This window comes from Nematostella vectensis, chromosome 2 (assembly GCF_932526225.1).
Source record: "Nematostella vectensis chromosome 2, jaNemVect1.1, whole genome shotgun sequence".
NCBI classification, from domain to species: Eukaryota; Metazoa; Cnidaria; class Anthozoa; order Actiniaria; family Edwardsiidae; genus Nematostella; species Nematostella vectensis.
Window position 1 is genome coordinate 4216462 of NC_064035.1, and position 21887 is coordinate 4238348.

Sequence of the window (21887 nt, forward strand, 5' to 3'; positions counted from 1 at the left end):
CGCCTCGCTGCACTGTCGACCTCTCGTTCCGCAACAAATTATGTAACAAGAGACCGCCTTGGAGTCCCCGTTCCACCTGGCATGACCAGTCCCAATAAACAAATAAAAGACTGTGAGAGACGCCTGGAAAGATTTTCACAGCGCCGCGCTGTGCGAATCAGATCGCCCCATAACAACATTCATAACACCATTCGGTCGCTGGCAGTTCACCCGGGAACCCCAAGGCTTCCTTTCGAACAAAAGGAACGTTGCGTCGATGACACTATTCACTACGACACGAATCTCGGGGAGCATTAGTGGAGGACCGTAGACCTTCTCACTCATATCGGTCAAGCGGGCATCGTCCTCAACCTCGACAAGTTTCAATTCGCCCAGAAACGTGTTGACTTTGCCAGGTACCGTGCCTCCAAGTCCAAGTACATAGACGCCATCAAGCACCCGCCCCCCATCCTCAACGACATATATCCGCAACTGGTTTGGCCTAGTGAACCAAGTGGCCAACTACGCGACATAATGGCGCCGTTCAAGCTCTTTCCCAGCCCACGCTGCCAGTTCCTCTGGACCGCCCAGCTATCGGAAGCATTTCAGTCGTCCAAAGCAGCGATCACTCAGGCCATCCGTCAAGGCGTGGGGATATACGACATGCAGCGCTGCACTTGTCATCGCCAAGAATGGCTGCAGCGAGACATGGGAGACTTTCTGCTACAACAGCACTGTAGGTGTAAGTCTGATGACTCAGGCTGCTGCCGCGGTGGATGGCGTATCGCATTAGCTGGTCACGCTTTCTGTCCTCCGCCGAACAGATCAACGCCGCTATAGAGGGAGAGCCAGTAGCTTGGGACCTGGAGCAAACCCGGTACTTCACACAGGGCTGCGACAACCTCCTTGTGATCTTTGGCGACCGCACCCTGGACGAGATCTCTAACACACGGTTGTTCTGACCAACAACACACTCTACCATCGAGCAATCGTGCAGCCGATGCCACATCCCGCAACCCGTCAACCTCCAACCCTGAATGCAACGCTTTCAACGGATACCCGAGCGCATCGGACGTAGTGGAGTCTGCTCACATGGCCTCCATATGTGACGACACAAAGGAAACAAGCACAATCTCGTGGTCGAACCTCGCCCGAGAATGAAACCGCCGCAGATGCATCTCTCAGTAGTATCCTCAACCTACTAAGTCACGGAACAGCAGTCACCATCACAGACCGAGACACGGGTCTAGCAGTCTACGTATCCATTCTCGAGTCGGTCCTCGAGGGCGTCCTATTGTACCAGGACCACGTCGTATTCCCAACCTCCATCACAAATTTATCCTGCAGCATCTCCATGCGACCCATCAGGGCACGCCATCCATGGAGCAACGCGCACGGGCAACCATGTTGCCAGGGCATTCCGCGCCACCAGGGAGCACTGCATGGACTGCAACAAGAACTCCCAATCACAGGCTGCAAAACGTCATCTTCCCTCGCCACTGGCATCCACCCCATTCGAAGCTATCTTCGCCGCTGATCGCCGGCCTAACCAGCCACTTTCGCTCCCTCTTCGCCACCTTTGGTGTACCGGAAAAACTATCGAGCGATGGGGGGACCGGAGCTCCCCGCAGGGCCAACAAAAGACTTCCTTCGCACCTGGGATGTCCGCCACCGTGTATCCTTCGAACACTTTCTTCGAACACTTCCTTCGACACTGTTCTTGCACCAGGAAGTCTTAAAGTCTGCAGTAATATTTTTGGTGTATGGTTTTTGGAGTTTCAATTAATAAATATCTTTAATAAATGAATATCTTTAATAAATGAAAGAAATGAATATTTTTCATTGGAAACTGTTAGAATTGATAAAAAAGTTTCTTATAAAAAAAATGGGTGATCGTCCTATCTTTCAGAATCATATGCAATAACAACCGGAATAAAGGCGTCACAATATGGTTGTGCTATCTCTAAGGGTAAGAAATTGCTTCGACCACGTTCAGTGTGCTATCTTTTAGGGGTATGAAGTGGGCAAGCACACGCTAGGCAAAACAAAAGCCCACGTTTTTTTGAGGCCGCCTTTCGCGAAAATATCAAATAACAAGTTTAAAGGAAAAGTCGACAACACCGTAAATTTGTTTTTTTTTTTATAACAATATTTCGGCAGGACAGTACATGCCTTCTCCATACAAATAAAAATATTCGCTTGGGCTACCTGTGTTTGTACCAAAAGCAGGGGCGTAGCCAGGGGGTGTCCCAGGGGGCCCGCACCCCCCTCCTCCTTCTAGCAGCCAAAAATACAGCTACCTGCCTTTTTTCATCCAAATAAAAATGTTCGTTGGGCTACCTGTGTTTGTACGAAAAGGACCATGGGAGTTCAACTTCGGCGCGCGCGAAGGTTGGCGGGTAAAAGCTCGTAAGCCGTCATGCCGCCGAAAAAGAAACAAAACGAACCCGGTAAAAAAACTGTGGAAAAAAAGAAAGAGAAGATAATCGAGGTATAGCTCATAGATTCCAGGACTTGAATAAATACTCTACTGTATTGTGTAATTGAAATTGAATTTTATTCCCATCAAAGGACAAAACTTTTGGATTGAAAAACAAGAAGGGGAAAAAGCAGCAGACGTTCGTGAAGCAAGTCACCCAGCAGGTAAGTTTGTGGCGAAATCTCTAAAAAATGCTATTCAACCTTGCTGCTTCATTCATTAACTGATTTTAACCTTAATTATGTCCACGTAGGTCAAATATGGTGGAAATCCAAGCGCGAGAAAGGTTTGTAAATACTAGTAAATTCGTCACGTGTCTAGAAATTCGAGTCATTCAGACGTTGTAATTACTACGTTGTAATTTGTTGTTCACAGTGTCTTAAAAGGTACAATCATTATTGATGGTATATGTGTAATAAGACTTTCTTATTTTTTACTTCCTTTAAGCTTCTACAGGAACAAGAAAAGGTAAGCTTAAAATTTGTATAATTGCACATTATACACAGGGGCGGCTTGATCCCATAAGTGGTTGAGGGGGGGGGGGGGACGAAAGTTGGGGGAGGGATTGGTAGTGGTTGAGGGGGAGGGGTGGGTGGTGGTTTCAGTGTTGATTTGTAGCCATAATGGGTTCACATTAAAACAGCATTTTTGAATCAAATTCCATTGTTTTCTGTTGTCATTGTCCACATTGCTCTCATTTTTGCTTAAGGTTCCTATTCTTTTTTACTCAGACATGCTTATCTTGTTGTTTGAAACCCACAATTATTTTATTTATTTCATAAATATTAAAAATGCAGATTCAGAAAGGGAAGGCTGTTTGATAGAAAATTACATGTTTTGACTGTCTTCCTAACAGCTTTTACCATTTTTGATTTAGAAAAAGCTTGAAAAAACCAAAGGAGAGACAGATGAAGTTACAAGTACCTTGTTTAAACCTGTCATTACCCAGAAAGTGTCTGCAGGTACTATTCATGTTGCATTTTGATTTGATACTAAGTTGCATTTTGATTTGATACTAACATACAAAAATGATGTGTGTGTGTGTCGCGGGTATACTCTTTAGGTTTACGTTTTTCCCCAGTATTTTTTTTCACTTTTAATTTGCTTGTTAAGGCCTTAGAAGCCCACACCTTATAAAATATGCTATAATCCTTTTTTTGGGAGACACACTCTCCTTCTGTCTTCTGCTCTTATAATGTTTTCTTTCATAGGTGCTGACCCACGCTCTGTGCTATGTGCATTTTTTAAGCAAGGCCAGTGTGGAAAAGGGGACAAGTGCAAGTTCTCCCATGATCTAAACATGGAGAGAAAAGGAGAAAAAAGGAGTTTATATGTTGACCAACGGGATGCTGAAGATGATCTCAAAAATGGTATTTATCACACAAAATGTGTTATGAGACATTAAAACATCTTAAGATAAGAGAAAACCTATAAGTACTGTAATATACATTGACTTTAAATATTCCATTATTAGATACTATGGATAAGTGGGATCAACAAAAACTTGAGGAGGTGATTGAGAAAAAACACGGGGCAAAGGAAAAGACTATGCCTAAAACAGAAATTGTAAGTGAATTTGATAAACTAAAGCAGGCAATAGAACCAAGGAGAAAGCAAATATGATCATTGCAATTTGGTTACAAATATATAAATGGTTTCCACATTTCTGTTACTTTTTTACAGCCTGGGAGAAACTAAACAGTGTCGTGCATGTTTTTTGCGCATATTTTGAGTGTAGTGCATGCAAGGATGCTGATTGTACTACACGATCGGTGCGTGTAGTTTTTCTTTTTTATGCAAAAATGTTGGCTATTGTTCGCTTGAATTTTTAATGCAGGGGGAACTATCGATAATGCCGAATACTTTAATACGAGAGCATCATGAAACGAGGACGTTTTAGTTGAAGCGCACAGCATGTATGCATTAAAATAACGCGGTACGGTTTTCGTTCTCTCGGCTTGCTTATGACAAACTTAATCGAGTGCTTTATCCATTGTGACGTTTTTAAAGCAAATTCAAGCTTAGATATAGATGATTCTTTTTCGAGGGGTCTGTTTGATGTGCAAGTTTAAAAGTAAGAGAAAACAGTCATACTGTAGTTTAGTTGCCGCCGACATTACACTGTCTTTGTTTTGCAAAGGCAAGCAAAGATCAATTGTCACCTCGCTCTCTCGGCTTGGGTATGGCCCAAACTAAATCGACTTCTTTACCTATTGTGATGTTCTTTATAGCAAATTAAAGCTGGGATATAGAGGATCTTTTTTGAGGGGTCTGTTTGATGCGCGAGTTTAATATCAAGAGAAAACAATCATATTTTAGTTGCTGCCGACATTAACATGCCGATGTCGCCGTCAGTGTTTTACAACTGTGTTTTCAAAAAGTGAAATTTACGAGACTTTGTATACAGTGATGAAACGGTGTGACTTCACATGTTCGTCATCCTCGGAAACCCAGGGGTATTCCCCTGGGTTTCCAAGGAGGCATGTTAATTTGTTGTTGGTAAAACTAACAAATTGTCTGATTCCCCTGATCTTATACATTTCTCGGGAATTAGACTAACATACTTTGTTTGACTCAGAAGCTCAGAAAAATTTGAGTGAAACCAATCTTATCCTAGATGTAAAAATGCAAAGAATATTTTAGTTGGACGATTCAGTAGGGCGGCGGTGATTGTTTGACACGCCAGACTGTGCACAACTTTCACATTTATTTCTTTCGTGCATCAAGAACCTCTCTCCTACGTACTGGTTACTGACGCCAAATAGATCCGTGAATTGTATAGACTAAGGCTTTTGTCGTTATTTCTGTGCAATTTCATAAAACGGCTAATAACAGTGATATTTGAAACAGCTTTTGGTACTCTTCCATAGTACCAAAACGCAAAATTTGCACACAAAATTCCCTGTCTGCATAAGTTCCCTGCAGGCTGTACTGTAAATATTAAGGTAGAATAGGGCATTCTGGATAGTACTCTTATCTGTTTTCCTCCCCTTAGGTTTGCAAATATTTTCTTGAAGCTGTAGAGAAAAACCTTTACGGTTGGTTTTGGAGCTGCCCAAATGGGGGGAAATGCATCTATAGGCATGCATTACCACCTGGCTACGTGTTAAAAAAGAAGCAAGAAAAAGAGGCTTCAGAAAAAGATGAAATTTCTATAGAGGAGCTAATTGAAACAGAGGTAAATACTCCACCCAAATGAAGTGTTTTTTTCTCATGTAGTGTCATTTTATGTTAATACTCATTGTATTTTGAAACTAGAGAACAAGGCTGGGCACCAATCTTACAAGAGTCACATTAGAAACCTTTCTTGCATGGAAACAAAGAAAGGTACAGTCCATTTTTATGATTATTACTCAACTGTCATTTGATTTGCCATTTTGTAGCTCAAATTTAAATTGTATTTTATACATATAGATAAAAGAGAAGAAAGACACATATGAAAAGGAACAAGCTCAAAAGAAAGACGCCTTCAAATCTGGCAGAATTATAGGAAAGGTATGTTGTAGCTAAGAGTGTGATATCATGAAATCATGTTTTTTCACATTAAATTGATAAAAACAGCTGGTGAAGATAAGCTATAAGCTCGGAAAGATTTATGGTGGGAGCTTTTACAGTCCAATAGAATGATAAGGTTAAATGGAAGGCATGTTGGAATCAGGTATGTTATCAACTCAATGTTTAAATGGTATGTTCCTGTATATGCCCTTGTGGTCTGACAACTGCCAAGGTAATCATTATGCCAACTCTGTTTTTTGTGTTTGGATAACTAGGTCAGCGGCCGTGATGTGTTTACATTCAGACCAGAGCTGGTCGATGAAGATGATGATGAGGTCACTGAGGACTTCAGCATTTACAGGAAAAAGGAAGAGGTAAGAAGGATATAGGATAACGTACATAAGAAGGAATAGTATTTATTTACAGAATAAAGGATAACACAAGAAAAACAGTGTTTACAGAATCATATATCTAATACGTTAAGGAAAAAGTGTGTGGCATCTCTTACGGAAAAAAGGAGGAACTAGAAAACTCAAGAACCACACAAATGACAATCCCTAGCCAATAGGAGGTATCGGGAATAGTTTCCACGTTGAAATGATAAGGCAAAGAGAAGCTGCAATTCAACAATTTTTCTTAGCGTGGGAAAGCACCCGCAAACGCACCATTTTGGAGCTCTCCACAGATAACCAAAAAGTAAAACTCACTAACTCACAGCCAAAAGCACCATTGATGTCCAGAACTTCTTTTTTTTCAAACAAATCACAATTAATGTTCAGGCGAAAAAAAAAAAAAGAAATAAAGCACAATGTTGGCAGGATGTCACTTTTTGAAGACTTTTGTTTCGTCTTGCACGACACGAAAGCCGCCATCAGACTAACACATTTTGTAAACAATCATTTTAATTGATTAAAAAGTTAAATATTAGATTAAACTATAGAATAAAAACTGATTCTAAACCACTTTTATTTGTTGTTAGGTTCAGTTCTGATATCGTGTTGGTCCATTGTTTCTTTGTAAATATGAATTTACCTAAATACAAAAAAACAAATCTAAAGCCTAGCCGTATCACACCTTCGTATCACTTTTTACAGAACATAGTATGGAACCCACCACCAAAAATACCACCAAGACGGGGCCGGTGAAGAAAGGATTTGTGCTTTTCAATGCCCATACAAACGTGATGGAGAATCTTTGATTGCGTTTGACTTGAATGTCGGCGTGCGAACATGAATCTCGCATGAATTTCCTGCCAAACACTCTGAACAAGGGGGCCCCCTATAAGGCAGAGAAAAGTGGAGGAAATATTTTGGGAATAGTTTTTTTAATAGCATAGCATATAAAATTTCTTATAGAATAAAATAAAGATAATTTATAATGAAACTTGATATTGAAAACACAGAGGTATAAATTAATTATATGATTTTCATTGTAACCAATTTGTTTTTCAGATCAGATAGTGGCTCTAATGTCTTTTATGAATTATACTGTAAGCGTGAATGTTTCACGGGTAACCACTAGTAAAGGATAACATTAGAAGGAACAGTGTTTACAGAAAAAATGATAACATAAGAAGGAACAGTGTTAACAGAATAAAATGATAACATAAGAAGGAACAGTGTTTACAGAAAAAATGATAACATAAGAAGGAACAGTGTTTACAGAATAAATAATAACATAAGAAGATGCAGTGTTTACAGAATAAATAATAACACAAGAAGATGCAGTGTTTACAGAATAAATAATAACACAAGAAGATGCAGTGTTTACAGAATAAATGATAACACAAGAAGATGCAGTGTTTACAGAATAAATGATAACATAAGAAGATGCAGTGTTTACAGAATAAATGATAACATAAGAAGATGCAGTGTTTACAGAATAAATAATAACATAAGAAGATACAGTGTTTACAGAATAAATGATAACATAAGAAGATGCAGTGTTTACAGAATAAATGATAACATAAGAAGATACAGTGTTTACAGAAAAAATGATAACATAAGAAGGAATAGTGTTTACAGAATAAATGATAACATAAGAAGATGCAGTGTTTACAGAATAAATGATAACACAAGAAGATGCAGTGTTTACAGAATAAATGATAACATAAGAAGATGCAGTGTTTACAGAATAAATGATAACATAAGAAGATGCAGTGTTTACAGAATAAATAATAACACAAGAAGATGCAGTGTTTACAGAATAAATAATAACATAAGAAGATGCAGTGTTTACAGAATAAATAATAACACAAGAAGATGCAGTGTTTACAGAATAAATAATAACACAAGAAGATGCAGTGTTTACAGAATAAATAATAACACAAGAAGATACAGTGTTTACAGAATAAATGATAACACAAGAAGATGCAGTGTTTACAGAATAAATAATAACATAAGAAGATGCAGTGTTTACAGAATAAATGATAACACAAGAAGATGCAGTGTTTACAGAATAAATAATAACATAAGAAGATGCAGTGTTTACAGAATAAATGATAACATAAGAAGGAACAGTGTTTACAGAAAAAATGATAACATAAGAAGGAACAGTGTTTACAGAAAAAATGATAACACAAGAAGATGCAGTGTTTACAGAAAAAATAATAACATAAGAAGATGCAGTGTTTACAGAATAAATAATAACACAAGAAGATGCAGTGTTTACAGAATAAATGATAACACAAGAAGATGCAGTGTTTACAGAATAAATGATAAAATAAGAAGATGCAGTGTTTACAGAATAAATAATAACACAAGAAGATGCAGTGTTTACAGAAAAAATGATAAAATAAGAAGATGCAGTGTTTACAGAATAAATAATAACACAAGAAGATGCAGTGTTTACAGAATAAATGATAACACAAGAAGATGCAGTGTTTACAGAATAAATGATAACATAAGAAGGAACAGTGTTTACAGAAAAAATGATAACACAAGAAAATGCAGTGTTTACAGAATAAATAATAACATAAGAAGATGCAGTGTTTACAGAATAAATGATAACACAAGAAGATGCAGTGTTTACAGAATAAATAATAACATAAGAAGATGCAGTGTTTACAGAATAAATAATAACATAAGAAGATGCAGTGTTTACAGAATAAATAATAACATAAGAAGATGCAGTGTTTACGGAATAAATGATAACACAAGAAGATGCAGTGTTTACAGAATAAATGATAACATAAGAAGATGCAGTGTTTACAGAATAAATAATAACATAAGAAGATACAGTGTTTACAGAATAAATGATAACATAAGAAGATGCAGTGTTTACAGAATAAATGATAACATAAGAAGATACAGTGTTTACAGAAAAAATGATAACATAAGAAGGAATAGTGTTTACAGAATAAATGATAACATAAGAAGATGCAGTGTTTACAGAATAAATGATAACACAAGAAGATGCAGTGTTTACAGAATAAATGATAACATAAGAAGATGCAGTGTTTACAGAATAAATGATAACATAAGAAAATGCAGTGTTTACAGAATAAATAATAACACAAGAAGATGCAGTGTTTACAGAATAAATAATAACATAAGAAGATGCAGTGTTTACAGAATAAATAATAACACAAGAAGATGCAGTGTTTACAGAATAAATAATAACACAAGAAGATGCAGTGTTTACAGAATAAATAATAACACAAGAAGATACAGTGTTTACAGAATAAATGATAACACAAGAAGATGCAGTGTTTACAGAATAAATAATAACATAAGAAGATGCAGTGTTTACAGAATAAATGATAACACAAGAAGATGCAGTGTTTACAGAATAAATAATAACATAAGAAGATGCAGTGTTTACAGAATAAATGATAACATAAGAAGGAACAGTGTTTACAGAAAAAATGATAACATAAGAAGGAACAGTGTTTACAGAAAAAATGATAACACAAGAAGATGCAGTGTTTACAGAAAAAATAATAACATAAGAAGATGCAGTGTTTACAGAATAAATAATAACACAAGAAGATGCAGTGTTTACAGAATAAATGATAACACAAGAAGATGCAGTGTTTACAGAATAAATGATAAAATAAGAAGATGCAGTGTTTACAGAATAAATAATAACACAAGAAGATGCAGTGTTTACAGAAAAAATGATAAAATAAGAAGATGCAGTGTTTACAGAATAAATAATAACACAAGAAGATGCAGTGTTTACAGAATAAATGATAACACAAGAAGATGCAGTGTTTACAGAATAAATGATAACATAAGAAGGAACAGTGTTTACAGAAAAAATGATAACACAAGAAAATGCAGTGTTTACAGAATAAATAATAACATAAGAAGATGCAGTGTTTACAGAATAAATGATAACACAAGAAGATGCAGTGTTTACAGAATAAATAATAACATAAGAAGATGCAGTGTTTACAGAATAAATAATAACATAAGAAGATGCAGTGTTTACAGAATAAATAATAACATAAGAAGATGCAGTGTTTACGGAATAAATGATAACACAAGAAGATGCAGTGTTTACAGAATAAATGATAAAATAAGAAGATGCAGTGTTTACAGAATAAATGATAACACAAGAAGGTGCAGTGTTTACAGAATAAATGATAAAATAAGAAGATGCAGTGTTTACAGAATAAATGATAACATAAGAAGATGCAGTGTTTACAGAATAAATGATAACATAAGAAGGAACAGTGTTTACAAAATAAATGGTAACATAAGAAGGAACAGTGTTTACAGAATAAATGATAACACAAGAAGATGCAGTGTTTACAGAATAAATGATAACATAAGAAGATGCAGTGTTTACAGAATAAATAATAACACAAGAAGATGCAGTGTTTACAGAATAAATAATAACATAAGAAGATGCAGTGTTTACAGAATAAATAATAACATAAGAAGATGCAGTGTTTACAGAATAAATAATAACACAAGAAGATGCAGTGTTTACAGAATAAATGATAACACAAGAAGATGCAGTGTTTACAGAATAAAATGATAACATAAGAAGGAATAGTGTTTACAGAATAAATGATAACATAAGAAGGAACAGTGTTTACAGAAAAAATGATAACATAAGAAGGAACAGTGTTTACAGAAAAAATGATAACACAAGAAGATGCAGTGTTTACAGAAAAAATGATAAAATAAGAAGATGCAGTGTTTACAGAATAAATAATAACACAAGAAGATGCAGTGTTTACAGAATAAATAATAACATAAGAAGATGCAGTGTTTACAGAATAAATGATAACATAAGAAGATGCAGTGTTTACAGAATAAATGATAACACAAGAAGATGCAGTGTTTACAGAATAAATGATAACATAAGAAGGAACAGTGTTTACAGAATAAATAATAACACAAGAAGATGCAGTGTTTACAGAATAAATGATAACACAAGAAGATGCAGTGTTTACAGAATAAATAATAACATAAGAAGATGCAGTGTTTACGGAATAAATGATAACACAAGAAGATGCAGTGTTTACAGAATAAATGATAAAATAAGAAGATGCAGTGTTTACAGAATAAATGATAACACAAGAAGGTGCAGTGTTTACAGAATAAATGATAAAATAAGAAGATGCAGTGTTTACAGAATAAATGATAACATAAGAAGATGCAGTGTTTACAGAATAAATGATAACATAAGAAGGAACAGTGTTTACAAAATAAATGGTAACATAAGAAGGAACAGTGTTTACAGAATAAATGATAACACAAGAAGATGCAGTGTTTACAGAATAAATGATAACATAAGAAGATGCAGTGTTTACAGAATAAATAATAACACAAGAAGATGCAGTGTTTACAGAATAAATAATAACATAAGAAGTTGCAGTGTTTACAGAATAAATAATAACATAAGAAGATGCAGTGTTTACAGAATAAATAATAACACAAGAAGATGCAGTGTTTACAGAATAAATGATAACACAAGAAGATGCAGTGTTTACAGAATAAAATGATAACATAAGAAGGAATAGTGTTTACAGAATAAATGATAACATAAGAAGGAACAGTGTTTACAGAAAAAATGATAACATAAGAAGGAACAGTGTTTACAGAAAAAATGATAACACAAGAAGATGCAGTGTTTACAGAAAAAATGATAAAATAAGAAGATGCAGTGTTTACAGAATAAATAATAACACAAGAAGATGCAGTGTTTACAGAATAAATAATAACATAAGAAGATGCAGTGTTTACAGAATAAATGATAACATAAGAAGATGCAGTGTTTACAGAATAAATGATAACACAAGAAGATGCAGTGTTTACAGAATAAATGATAACATAAGAAGGAACAGTGTTTACAGAATAAATAATAACACAAGAAGATGCAGTGTTTACAGAATAAATGATAACACAAGAAGATGCAGTGTTTACAGAATAAATAATAAAATAAGAAGATGCAGTGTTTACAGAATAAATAATAACACAAGAAGATGCAGTGTTTACAGAATAAATGATAACACAAGAAGATGCAGTGTTTACAGAATAAATGGTAAAATAAGAAGATGCAGTGTTTACAGAATAAATGGTAAAATAAGAAGATGCAGTGTTTACAGAATAAATGGTAAAATAAGAAGATGCAGTGTTTACAGAATAAATGATAACACAAGAAGATGCAGTGTTTACAGAATAAAAGATAACATAAGAAGATGCAGTGTTTACAGAATAAATGATAACACAAGAAGATGCAGTGTTTACAGAATAAATAATAACACAAGAAGATGCAGTGTTTACAGAATAAATAATAACATAAGAAGATGCAGTGTTTACAGAATAAATGGTAAAATAAGAAGATGCAGTGTTTACAGAATAAATAATAACACAAGAAGATGCAGTGTTTACAGAATAAATAATAACACAAGAAGATGCAGTGTTTACAGAATAAATAATAACACAAGAAGATGCAGTGTTTACAGAATAAATGATAACATAAGAAGATGCAGTGTTTACAGAATAAATGATAACATAAGAAGGAACAGTGTTTACAGAATAAATGATAACATAAGAAGGAACAGTGTTTACAGAATAAATGATAACATAAGAAGATGCAGTGTTTACAGAATAAATGATAACACAAGAAGATGCAGTGTTTACAGAATAAATAATAACACAAGAAGATGCAGTGTTTACAGAATAAATGATAACATAAGAAGATGCAGTGTTTACAGAATAAATGATAACACAAGAAGATGCAGTGTTTACAGAATAAATAATAACACAAGAAGATGCAGTGTTTACAGAATAAATAATAACATAAGAAGATGCAGTGTTTACAGAATAAATGATAACACAAGAAGATGCAGTGTTTACAGAATAAATGATAACACAAGAAGATGCAGTGTTTACAGAATAAATGATAACACAAGAAGATGCAGTGTTTACAGAATAAATGGTAACATAAGAAGATGCAGTGTTTACAGAATAAATGATAAAATAAGAAGATGCAGTGTTCACAGAATAAATGATAACATAAGAAGGAACAGTGTTAACAGAATAAATGATAACATAAGAAGGAACAGTGTTTACAGAATAAATAATAACATAAGAAGATGCAGTGTTTACAGAATAAATGATAACACAAGAAGATGCAGTGTTTACAGAATAAATAATAACATAAGAAGATGCAGTGTTTACAGAATAAATAATAACACAAGAAGATGCAGTGTTTACAGAATAAATGATAACACAAGAAGATGCAGTGTTTACAGAATAAATGATAACACAAGAAGATGCAGTGTTTACAGAATAAATAATAACATAAGAAGGAACAGTGTTTACAGAATAAATAATAACATAAGAAGATGCAGTGTTTACAGAATAAATAATAACACAAGAAGATGCAGTGTTTACAGAATAAATGATAACACAAGAAGATGCAGTGTTTACAGAATAAATGATAACACAAGAAGATGCAGTGTTTACAGAATAAATAATAACATAAGAAGGAACAGTGTTTACAGAATAAATAATAACATAAGAAGATGCAGTGTTTACAGAATAAATGATAAAATAAGAAGATGCAGTGTTCACAGAATAAATGATAACATAAGAAGGAACAGTGTTAACAGAATAAATGATAACATAAGAAGGAACAGTGTTTACAGAATAAATAATAACATAAGAAGATGCAGTGTTTACAGAATAAATGATAACACAAGAAGATGCAGTGTTTACAGAATAAATGATAACATAAGAAGGAACAGTGTTTACAGAATAAATAATAACATAAGAAGATGCAGTGTTTACAGAATAAATGATAAAATAAGAAGATGCAGTGTTCACAGAATAAATGATAACATAAGAAGGAACAGTGTTAACAGAATAAATGATAACATAAGAAGATGCAGTGTTTACAGAATAAATGGTAACATAAGAAGGAACAGTGTTTACAGAATAAATGATAACATAAGAAGATGCAGTGTTTACAGAATAAATGATAACACAAGAAGATGCAGTGTTTACAGAATAAATGATAACATAAGAAGATGCAGTGTTTACAGAATAAATAATAACATAAGAAGATGCAGTGTTTACAGAATAAATGATAACATAAGAAGATGCAGTGTTTACAGAAAAAATGATAACATAAGAAGGAACAGTGTTTACAGAATAAATGGTAACATAAGAAGGAACAGTGTTTACAGAATAAATGGTAACATAAGAAGGAACAGTGTTTACAGAATAAATGGTAACATAAGAAGATGCAGTGTTTACAGAATAAATGATAACATAAGAAGATGCAGTGTTTACAGAATAAATAATAACATAAGAAGATGCAGTGTTTACAGAATAAATGATAACACAAGAAGATGCAGTGTTTACAGAATAAATAATAACATAAGAAGATGCAGTGTTTACAGAATAAATAATAACATAAGAAGATGCAGTGTTTACAGAATAAATAATAACATAAGAAGATGCAGTGTTTACAGAATAAATGATAACATAAGAAGATGCAGTGTTTACAGAAAAAATGATAACATAAGAAGGAACAGTGTTTACAGAATAAATGGTAACATAAGAAGGAACAGTGTTTACAGAATAAATGGTAACATAAGAAGATGCAGTGTTTACAGAATAAATAATAACACAAGAAGATGCAGTGTTTACAGAATAAATGATAACATAAGAAGATGCAGTGTTTACAGAATAAATAATAACATAAGAAGATGCAGTGTTTACAGAATAAATGATAACACAAGAAGATGCAGTGTTTACAGAATAAATAATAACATAAGAAGATGCAGTGTTTACAGAATAAATGATAACATAAGAAGATGCAGTGTTTACAGAATAAATGATAACACAAGAAGATGCAGTGTTTACAGAATAAATAATAACATAAGAAGATGCAGTGTTTACAGAATAAATAATAACACAAGAAGATACAGTGTTTACAGAATAAATAATAACATAAGAAGATGCAGTGTTTACAGAATAAATGATAACACAAGAAGATGCAGTGTTTACAGAATAAATGATAACACAAGAAGATGCAGTGTTTACAGAATAAATAATAACATAAGAAGATGCAGTGTTTACAGAATAAATGATAACACAAGAAGATGCAGTGTTTACAGAATAAATGATAACACAAGAAGATGCAGTGTTTACAGAATAAATAATAACATAAGAAGATGCAGTGTTTACAGAATAAATAATAACATAAGAAGATGCAGTGTTTACAGAATAAATAATAACACAAGAAGATGCAGTGTTTACAGAATAAATAATAACATAAGAAGATGCAGTGTTTACAGAATAAATAATAACACAAGAAGATGCAGTGTTTACAGAATAAATGATAACATAAGAAGATGCAGTGTTTACAGAATAAATGATAACATAAGAAGATGCAGTGTTTACAGAATAAATGATAACATAAGAAGATGCAGTGTTTACAGAATAAATGATAACATAAGAAGGAACAGTGTTTACAGAATAAATAATAACACAAGAAGATGCAGTGTTTACAGAATAAATGATAACACAAGAAGATGCAGTGTTTACAGAATAAATGATAACATAAGAAGATGCAGTGTTTACAGAATAAATGATAACATAAGAAGGAACAGTGTTTACAGAATAAATGATAACATAAGAAGGAACAGTGTTTACAGAATAAATGGTAAAATAAGAAGGAATAGTGTCTACAGAATAAATGATAACATAAGAAGGAATAGTGTTTACAGAATAAATGATAACATAAGAAGGAATAGTGTTTACAGAATAAATGATAACACAAGAAGATGCAGTGTTTACAGAATAAATGATAACATAAGAAGATGCAGTGTTTACAGAAAAAATGATAACATAAGAAGATGCAGTGTTTACAGAAAAAATGATAAAATAAGAAGATGCAGTGTTTACAGAAAAAATGATAAAATAAGAAGATGCAGTGTTTACAGAATAAATAATAACACAAGAAGATGCAGTGTTTACAGAATAAATGATAACATAAGATGCAGTGTAAAAAGGCTATGGTTACACAGTACCATTCAAATAAGAGAGAGCTATGATTTTCAAACAAGAGTAATACGAAGAGGCAACTACAAAATCAGGAGGCATTTTCACACTAAGGATAGTTTAAGAAACTTTCTTAATAAGTGCTATGTTCAACATAAATTGGGATGACTTTTTGTCTATTTTATTCAGAATACATTGACACTTAAGGTAGCCTTGCATCTGAGGTTTCTTAGAAGAAAGTATAGTATTCTTTGATGAAATTATATCTGCTTGACAGCACCAAGTAAATTAAAGGAAATTAGATAGCCTTTTCACATGCAATAGCTGAACAACTATCTTATATGCCTTTCAGGTTTCATTGATATTATTGTCACCACAGAAAAAGGAATTGATTCATGACTATTGGATATCATAGATATAAAGTGTTCTCCTGTGTCATCTGTGTAATTTGTTTTGTTTAAGGATGAAGATGGTGTTGAGGTGTCAATAGAGACTATGGCTTTGGCTGCAAGAGAAGCGGATGGAACAGGAACTGCAGCTGCTGACAAATCATTCAGTCGTCTGCAATCTGAAAACAACCCCACAGAGGATACCAACTCGAATCAGGCATGGCAAATAAAATTTGTTTAATTTGTGTATATTTGATGTCATTGCAATCTAAAGTTTATTATTTAAAATCAGTGGAATGCAGAAAGTGTCAGAAGATAAACATGAAATAAAAAAATTAAAACACTTTTAAACTAGTTAAGTTTTTAGTCATTTGGTGATTGGAAAAACTTTTTGGGAATGTTAAGTGTGATACCTTATTACAGTTATCATAGCAGGTCAATGTGGGAGACAAAACCTGAGAATAAAACAGTTAAAAAGCAAAAGAAAAACAATGAAAATCACATTGAAATAGCAGAGCAGGAGATTTTAGTCAACTGTAATTCAGCACTATCAAGTGATTTTGTGTTGCCATTTTTGTGCCAGAACCCAGATACCTCTACCACTGATGTAAACGGTCTTGAAGAAGCTTGTGGTGGCACACTGGAACAAGAACCAGCGCCAGATGAAGCACCACCTATAGTGGATGGCATTCCTATTGAAGAAAGTTTATTTGACGAGGATTTAGATGTTGAACTGGACGATCTGGAAATTGTTGATTAATTACAATATAAACTTGAGTGCTCTTATAGTTCTTAGGCCAAATCGAGAGAACTCAGAGACAACGCTTTAATTTCTGGAATATGTTCAGATGTACTGTAGTATTATGTCAGCTGGCCAGACGTGAATACTGGACTGTGCTTGCAAGGGAATACCATCATCACCCTCATGGCACAGTAAATAATAAAAAGTGCAAAAAACCAACATGAGTTTTATTTTTAAACCTAAGAAAAGGCCAAGTTTCCATTAATCTTGAATAGAGGCCTTTTATAGGGGCACTCACCATATCTATGTACAAACAGATTCAAAACCTACACCCTGGCATGTTTGTAACTGGTAGAGATGTGTTGTTTGTAACCTGAGTATCAGGCCCTCATACGTTTCTATCTCGCCGGCGAGAAACAAGACAAGGGCCTGATACAAGTACTGTTCAGATCGCATGTTCTCATGCCGGATTCCGGCATGGCTCCTGATTGGTCAATAAAACAAAGGGTCCTCGAATGGGACGCGCTGATTGGTTTAGCTTTATATAAGACCCTAGCCCGTCGACTGCTTGTTCTCAAGGTAATGGCGGACTACAAAAGTGCTTTTGACCTTGCGTTAGCAGAATTAGAGAAATCGTTTTCTATAACATTAAAAAATGTTATAAAACGTTGGAAAATTGACAGCCGACATATTTTGACAGTGGCCTGAAAAGGGGTGGCATGCGTCGCGTCTAGTATTTGTCAGCCGTACTTTTATTTTTGCTCTCCGACTTTTGAAAAATAAAATCGCCTGATACTCAGGCTAGGTTGTTTGGGTTTAAGTAATCAGCAAGAAATAAGCATAGTGTCATGTTCTGCAGCAAAAAAGTTTTCAATATATTCAGTCAGAACATAAGATATAGTAAGATTTTGATAGCCTCCATGCATCGATAATGATCAGTAAATACAGAAAGTTTTTTGCCAATCAGAAGAAGCAAGAACAATCGTCAAACAGATTTGTCTAATAAGCCATGTAATACCCTAAAACGAATAAAACTCAAATATTAGGCACACGTGCCAGTGTGCACTTGCCATTATGTTACGTAGTTCTTACACAGAGCATTACTGTTTAACAGTGGTCATCCTAAGGAATGTTTAGTGACCAGATACAGTAATAGAAGCTGCTCACTGTGATGTGGGTTTTAAAAGAAAAGAAATAAAGCTAAAATTCTTGTATAAGATAAAAAAGGGTTGCAAAAGTTTTACCTATGTCAAATTATTTTTTTGCTCTAAATGTTCAATTATCACAACAATTCATGCTCCATTGTTGCTGTAACACCTTTGCTCAAGTTTGCAAATAATCCTCCTAGCATAAAAATCCTTGTATCCATCTGGCAGCTCTTGTAGTAGCTTAACAGCTCTATCAACAATCTGCATCGCTCTAGTTGCAGGGAGCAAGTCTTTATTTCCATATACATCCTTGTTGTCATACATCTCTGCAGGTAAATGCCGCCAAAACACATTCACTGCAACACCGAAGTCTAAGGAGACTACATTGTGAAACCACAAAGCAGGGATGAAAAGAACATCTCCGGGTTCAAGTAATGCCTCATGCTGGACAGCACTGTAAAACCTAGGATATTTTGCAGGGTCTGGGCAGTCTATATCCAAAACATCTGACTTGTCACCATTCAGGTAGAGATTTTTGGCATCTTTGGGGCTGAAGAGAACTGCTCTTTTGCAACCTTTAACCTGGATTAGCAGGTTATCCATTATCTGATAGAGAAACAAAATAAACTGTTGAGCAATCCAAGATTATCTTCTGAGAAGCTCCAAAAGTCGAAAGACCTTATTATTCTTAGCAGATGTAGATAAGTCAGAAATTGGCCAAGATTGGAATAAACCTGGATTAGCAGGTTATACCCAATATAAAAAAAAAAAGCTACAGGACACTGACTGGAAGAATAAGGATTGACAGATATGTTGGACACACTTAGAAAAAGGTTTTACAATTACTAGGGTCCCCCTTCAATCTCACAAATAGTAGGAGAAAATTCACTACTAACATCGTAGTGTGTCCAAAGCTGAGATCCAGCAGAAGCTATTCTGAAAACACTTGAAAAGAACTGCTCTTTGGGATAGAACTCAGGCACCTGTAAATCCCTCGCAAGATTTGGAAAGTGCTCCTCTATATCAGAAATATCCTGAGGAATAAACCATTCTATTAACTCAGATATACATAAGATAGAAAAAAGAAAATGAACAATTTTGTTAATTGTATAATTCTTACTTTTCTTGGGTCATCTCCAAGAGATCTAAGATAATACCTTTCCTCCTTTAAGATAAAAACGTATAATTACTATATGTTTAACTGGTGGTTCCATTGAGAAACAACACATGTTATACTTACAGGGGCTAGAAAGGGGTCTGTCTGTGTGGAATGAGAGGCCCTCATCACAAATTGGTTGAAAGGAAGAGTTCTAGTTGAGAAAGAATTTTTTTTTGTTATGCCCTTATAACGCATTTGACATTCCAATGTAGGGGATGCACAAAGTGTGAATGAACCCCCCCCCCCCCCCCCCCATAACTCTTACTTGTAGACAAAGTTCTTGTTGATAAAGTCCATGCCCTTCTCGGAACATACATGTACTTTGACTAGCTTCTCCCCTCCAACCTCAGCCAAATACTTTGGAGTCCACTTCGTCACAGCAGCCCCTATATCCAATCCTCTCAAAACTGCAGGCTCCCGCTTGCTATAAACGTCACTAAGAAATTCTTCTCTACTTAATCCATGAAATATCTTCACCGGCACACGTTGTATTTTACGAAGACTGTGGTTTTTCCGTTCGTCCGCCATTTTGGCAATAGCAATGCCTACCAGGCGTTACTATGCCACAACAGGGTGACCTATGAACGATGACGTCATGCGAAAGCTTTGTTATTGTGTTTCGTGTTGTTATCTTATTGTTAATTTTGTGCACCAGTTGAATGTTCGGGGGATTGATGGAATACTTTTGAAAGTTGATGTCCCCAAGGGAAAATAACACAGCTGTTTCTGTATAGAATAAGAGGCTGCGTAGTAGACGATAGCGTTATTCTTAGGGATTATACTTGGATACGAATTGGTTCGAAAAGGACATGTATTCGCCGCATGTTGTTGGCTGACCCTGACATTGAAGCCATCGCTGCAACACCACGCAATCAGCTATTCTTGCTCTAAAGACATCTGGAGAAACACTAATTTGTCTAAGGACACAATTATATGCGATTGGCTATCCTATAGTCAATTTTGTAAATGTTAAAATATGGCTTCTGGCAGCGACCCTCAAACCGAGACACGCAACGAAATAATTGATGATGCAAGTGAAAAAGACACCAACTCCGTAACGCTGCGAATAAAATCCCCCAGGGATAAGACGCCTCTACACTATACCAAGTCAACTCCCTCATTTCGGAGTAGGGAATATTTGGACACTGTTGAGAATAGCAATGATGAAGGTCGAAGATCCCGTTCAACCTCCATGCCTCTCTCGATAGAGGCAGTAAAAGTCGCCAAGGAACTTCGCAGAGTCAGCGATATTTTTAGCCAAGAAAAAAGATGGCCGGTTCGTCGGAAACGTCGGAGCACTATTGGGAGTTACTTGGCTCATCAAGTGCAAAAAGAAGTACAGAAAAGTCGGAGTGGTAGCGAGGAAAATCTACATTATCATCTGCCTTTGGAAGGAACCCCTGTCTAACATGGTGATGATGACCACATAATCATTTTGAAGTCTAAATTGTGTATGTAAATACACCTTCTTGGTTATTCCGAATTGGCTAAATACTATATAAATGACCGAACGTAAATATGTATTTAAAAGAGCAGATTATTCACCATCCTGTCCATTAGAGGGGAACATGTTATTAGTAGGTTTAGTAGAACCCGTAAAATGGAACGTTCTCTTAGGCAATAGTGTTTGTAGTAATTCGCTCATTTTTGTATAGATATTTGTTTATACTCATATTTTTCCTAAAATTATTGATTTTACTAGCCATTATTTTTTTTCTATCCTCCTTTCTTTTTATTCTCACTGCACTACATATTCAATCAGTGGGAACTCAGACCCATACCCAGGGGGGTGCAGGGGGTGCGAACGCATCATCCCACAACGGCCGAAGGTCCACTCTTGGTTCTCAATAGATCACATGCAATTTGTAGACAAAACTATAAAGCATAAGCTGGATCACTCTGGTATGTAGCCAATTCCTATCAATCCCCCCCCCCCCCCCCCCCCCAAAAAAAAAAAAAATCTTGGGTACGGGCCTGAAACTTGAACACACCTAAGTCAAACTTGGCGGACTATTTTTAGGGTG

The 21887-nt window shown here is 34.9% G+C and overlaps 2 protein-coding genes across 3 annotated transcripts; one reads left to right on the top strand and one right to left on the bottom strand.

Annotated features, from left to right (window-relative positions):
- Positions 1 to 2344: 2344 nt before the first annotated feature.
- LOC5514864 (zinc finger CCCH domain-containing protein 15 homolog) lies at positions 2345 to 17775 on the top strand. Its single transcript, XM_032384415.2, has 13 exons — positions 2345 to 2470; positions 2551 to 2622; positions 2712 to 2744; positions 2906 to 2926; positions 3336 to 3420; positions 3670 to 3828; positions 3933 to 4024; positions 5454 to 5636; positions 5717 to 5785; positions 5873 to 5953; positions 6229 to 6327; positions 16888 to 17031; positions 17398 to 17775. The coding sequence occupies exons 1-13, from the start codon at positions 2399 to 2401 to the stop codon at positions 17572 to 17574; spliced, it is 1287 nt and encodes a 428-aa protein (XP_032240306.2). The 5' UTR covers positions 2345 to 2398; the 3' UTR covers positions 17575 to 17775.
- Positions 17776 to 18550: 775 nt separating this feature from the next.
- On the bottom strand, positions 18551 to 21760 carry LOC5514866 (tRNA wybutosine-synthesizing protein 5). 2 transcript variants are annotated; one of them, XM_048724375.1, is made up of 5 exons: positions 20129 to 21760; positions 19945 to 20014; positions 19825 to 19869; positions 19688 to 19738; positions 18551 to 19310 (listed from the first exon to the last, which is right to left on the bottom strand). In XM_048724375.1, exons 1-5 carry the CDS (start codon positions 20389 to 20391, stop codon positions 18849 to 18851), a joined length of 891 nt encoding a protein of 296 aa, XP_048580332.1. In that variant the 5' UTR covers positions 20392 to 21760; the 3' UTR covers positions 18551 to 18848. The 2 variants fall into 2 exon arrangements, with proteins under 2 accessions (XP_048580332.1, XP_001635034.2); XM_001634984.3 differs by having other exon boundaries at positions 19601 to 19738; positions 20129 to 21757.
- Between the last annotated feature and the right edge of the window lie 127 nt (positions 21761 to 21887).

Excerpts from the sequence above, each read along its gene's own strand:
- LOC5514864 (XM_032384415.2), top strand. The coding sequence starts at position 2,399 with ATGCCGCCGAAAAAGAAACAAAACGAACCCGGTAAAAAAACTGTGGAA. Across the intron at positions 3,829-3,932 it reads TGAAGATGATCTCAAAAATG|ATACTATGGATAAGTGGGAT; the intron begins GTATTTATCACA and ends TTCCATTATTAG. Across the intron at positions 6,328-16,887 it reads TTTACAGGAAAAAGGAAGAG|GATGAAGATGGTGTTGAGGT; the intron begins GTAAGAAGGATA and ends GTTTTGTTTAAG.
- LOC5514866 (XM_001634984.3), bottom strand. The coding sequence starts at position 20,391 with ATGGCGGACGAACGGAAAAACCACAGTCTTCGTAAAATACAACGTGTG. Across the intron at positions 19,870-19,944 it reads CAGACCCCTTTCTAGCCCCT|GAGGAAAGGTATTATCTTAG; the intron begins GTAAGTATAACA and ends TTTATCTTAAAG. Across the intron at positions 19,311-19,600 it reads AGCTTTGGACACACTACGAT|ATAATGGATAACCTGCTAAT; the intron begins GTTAGTAGTGAA and ends TTTCTCTATCAG.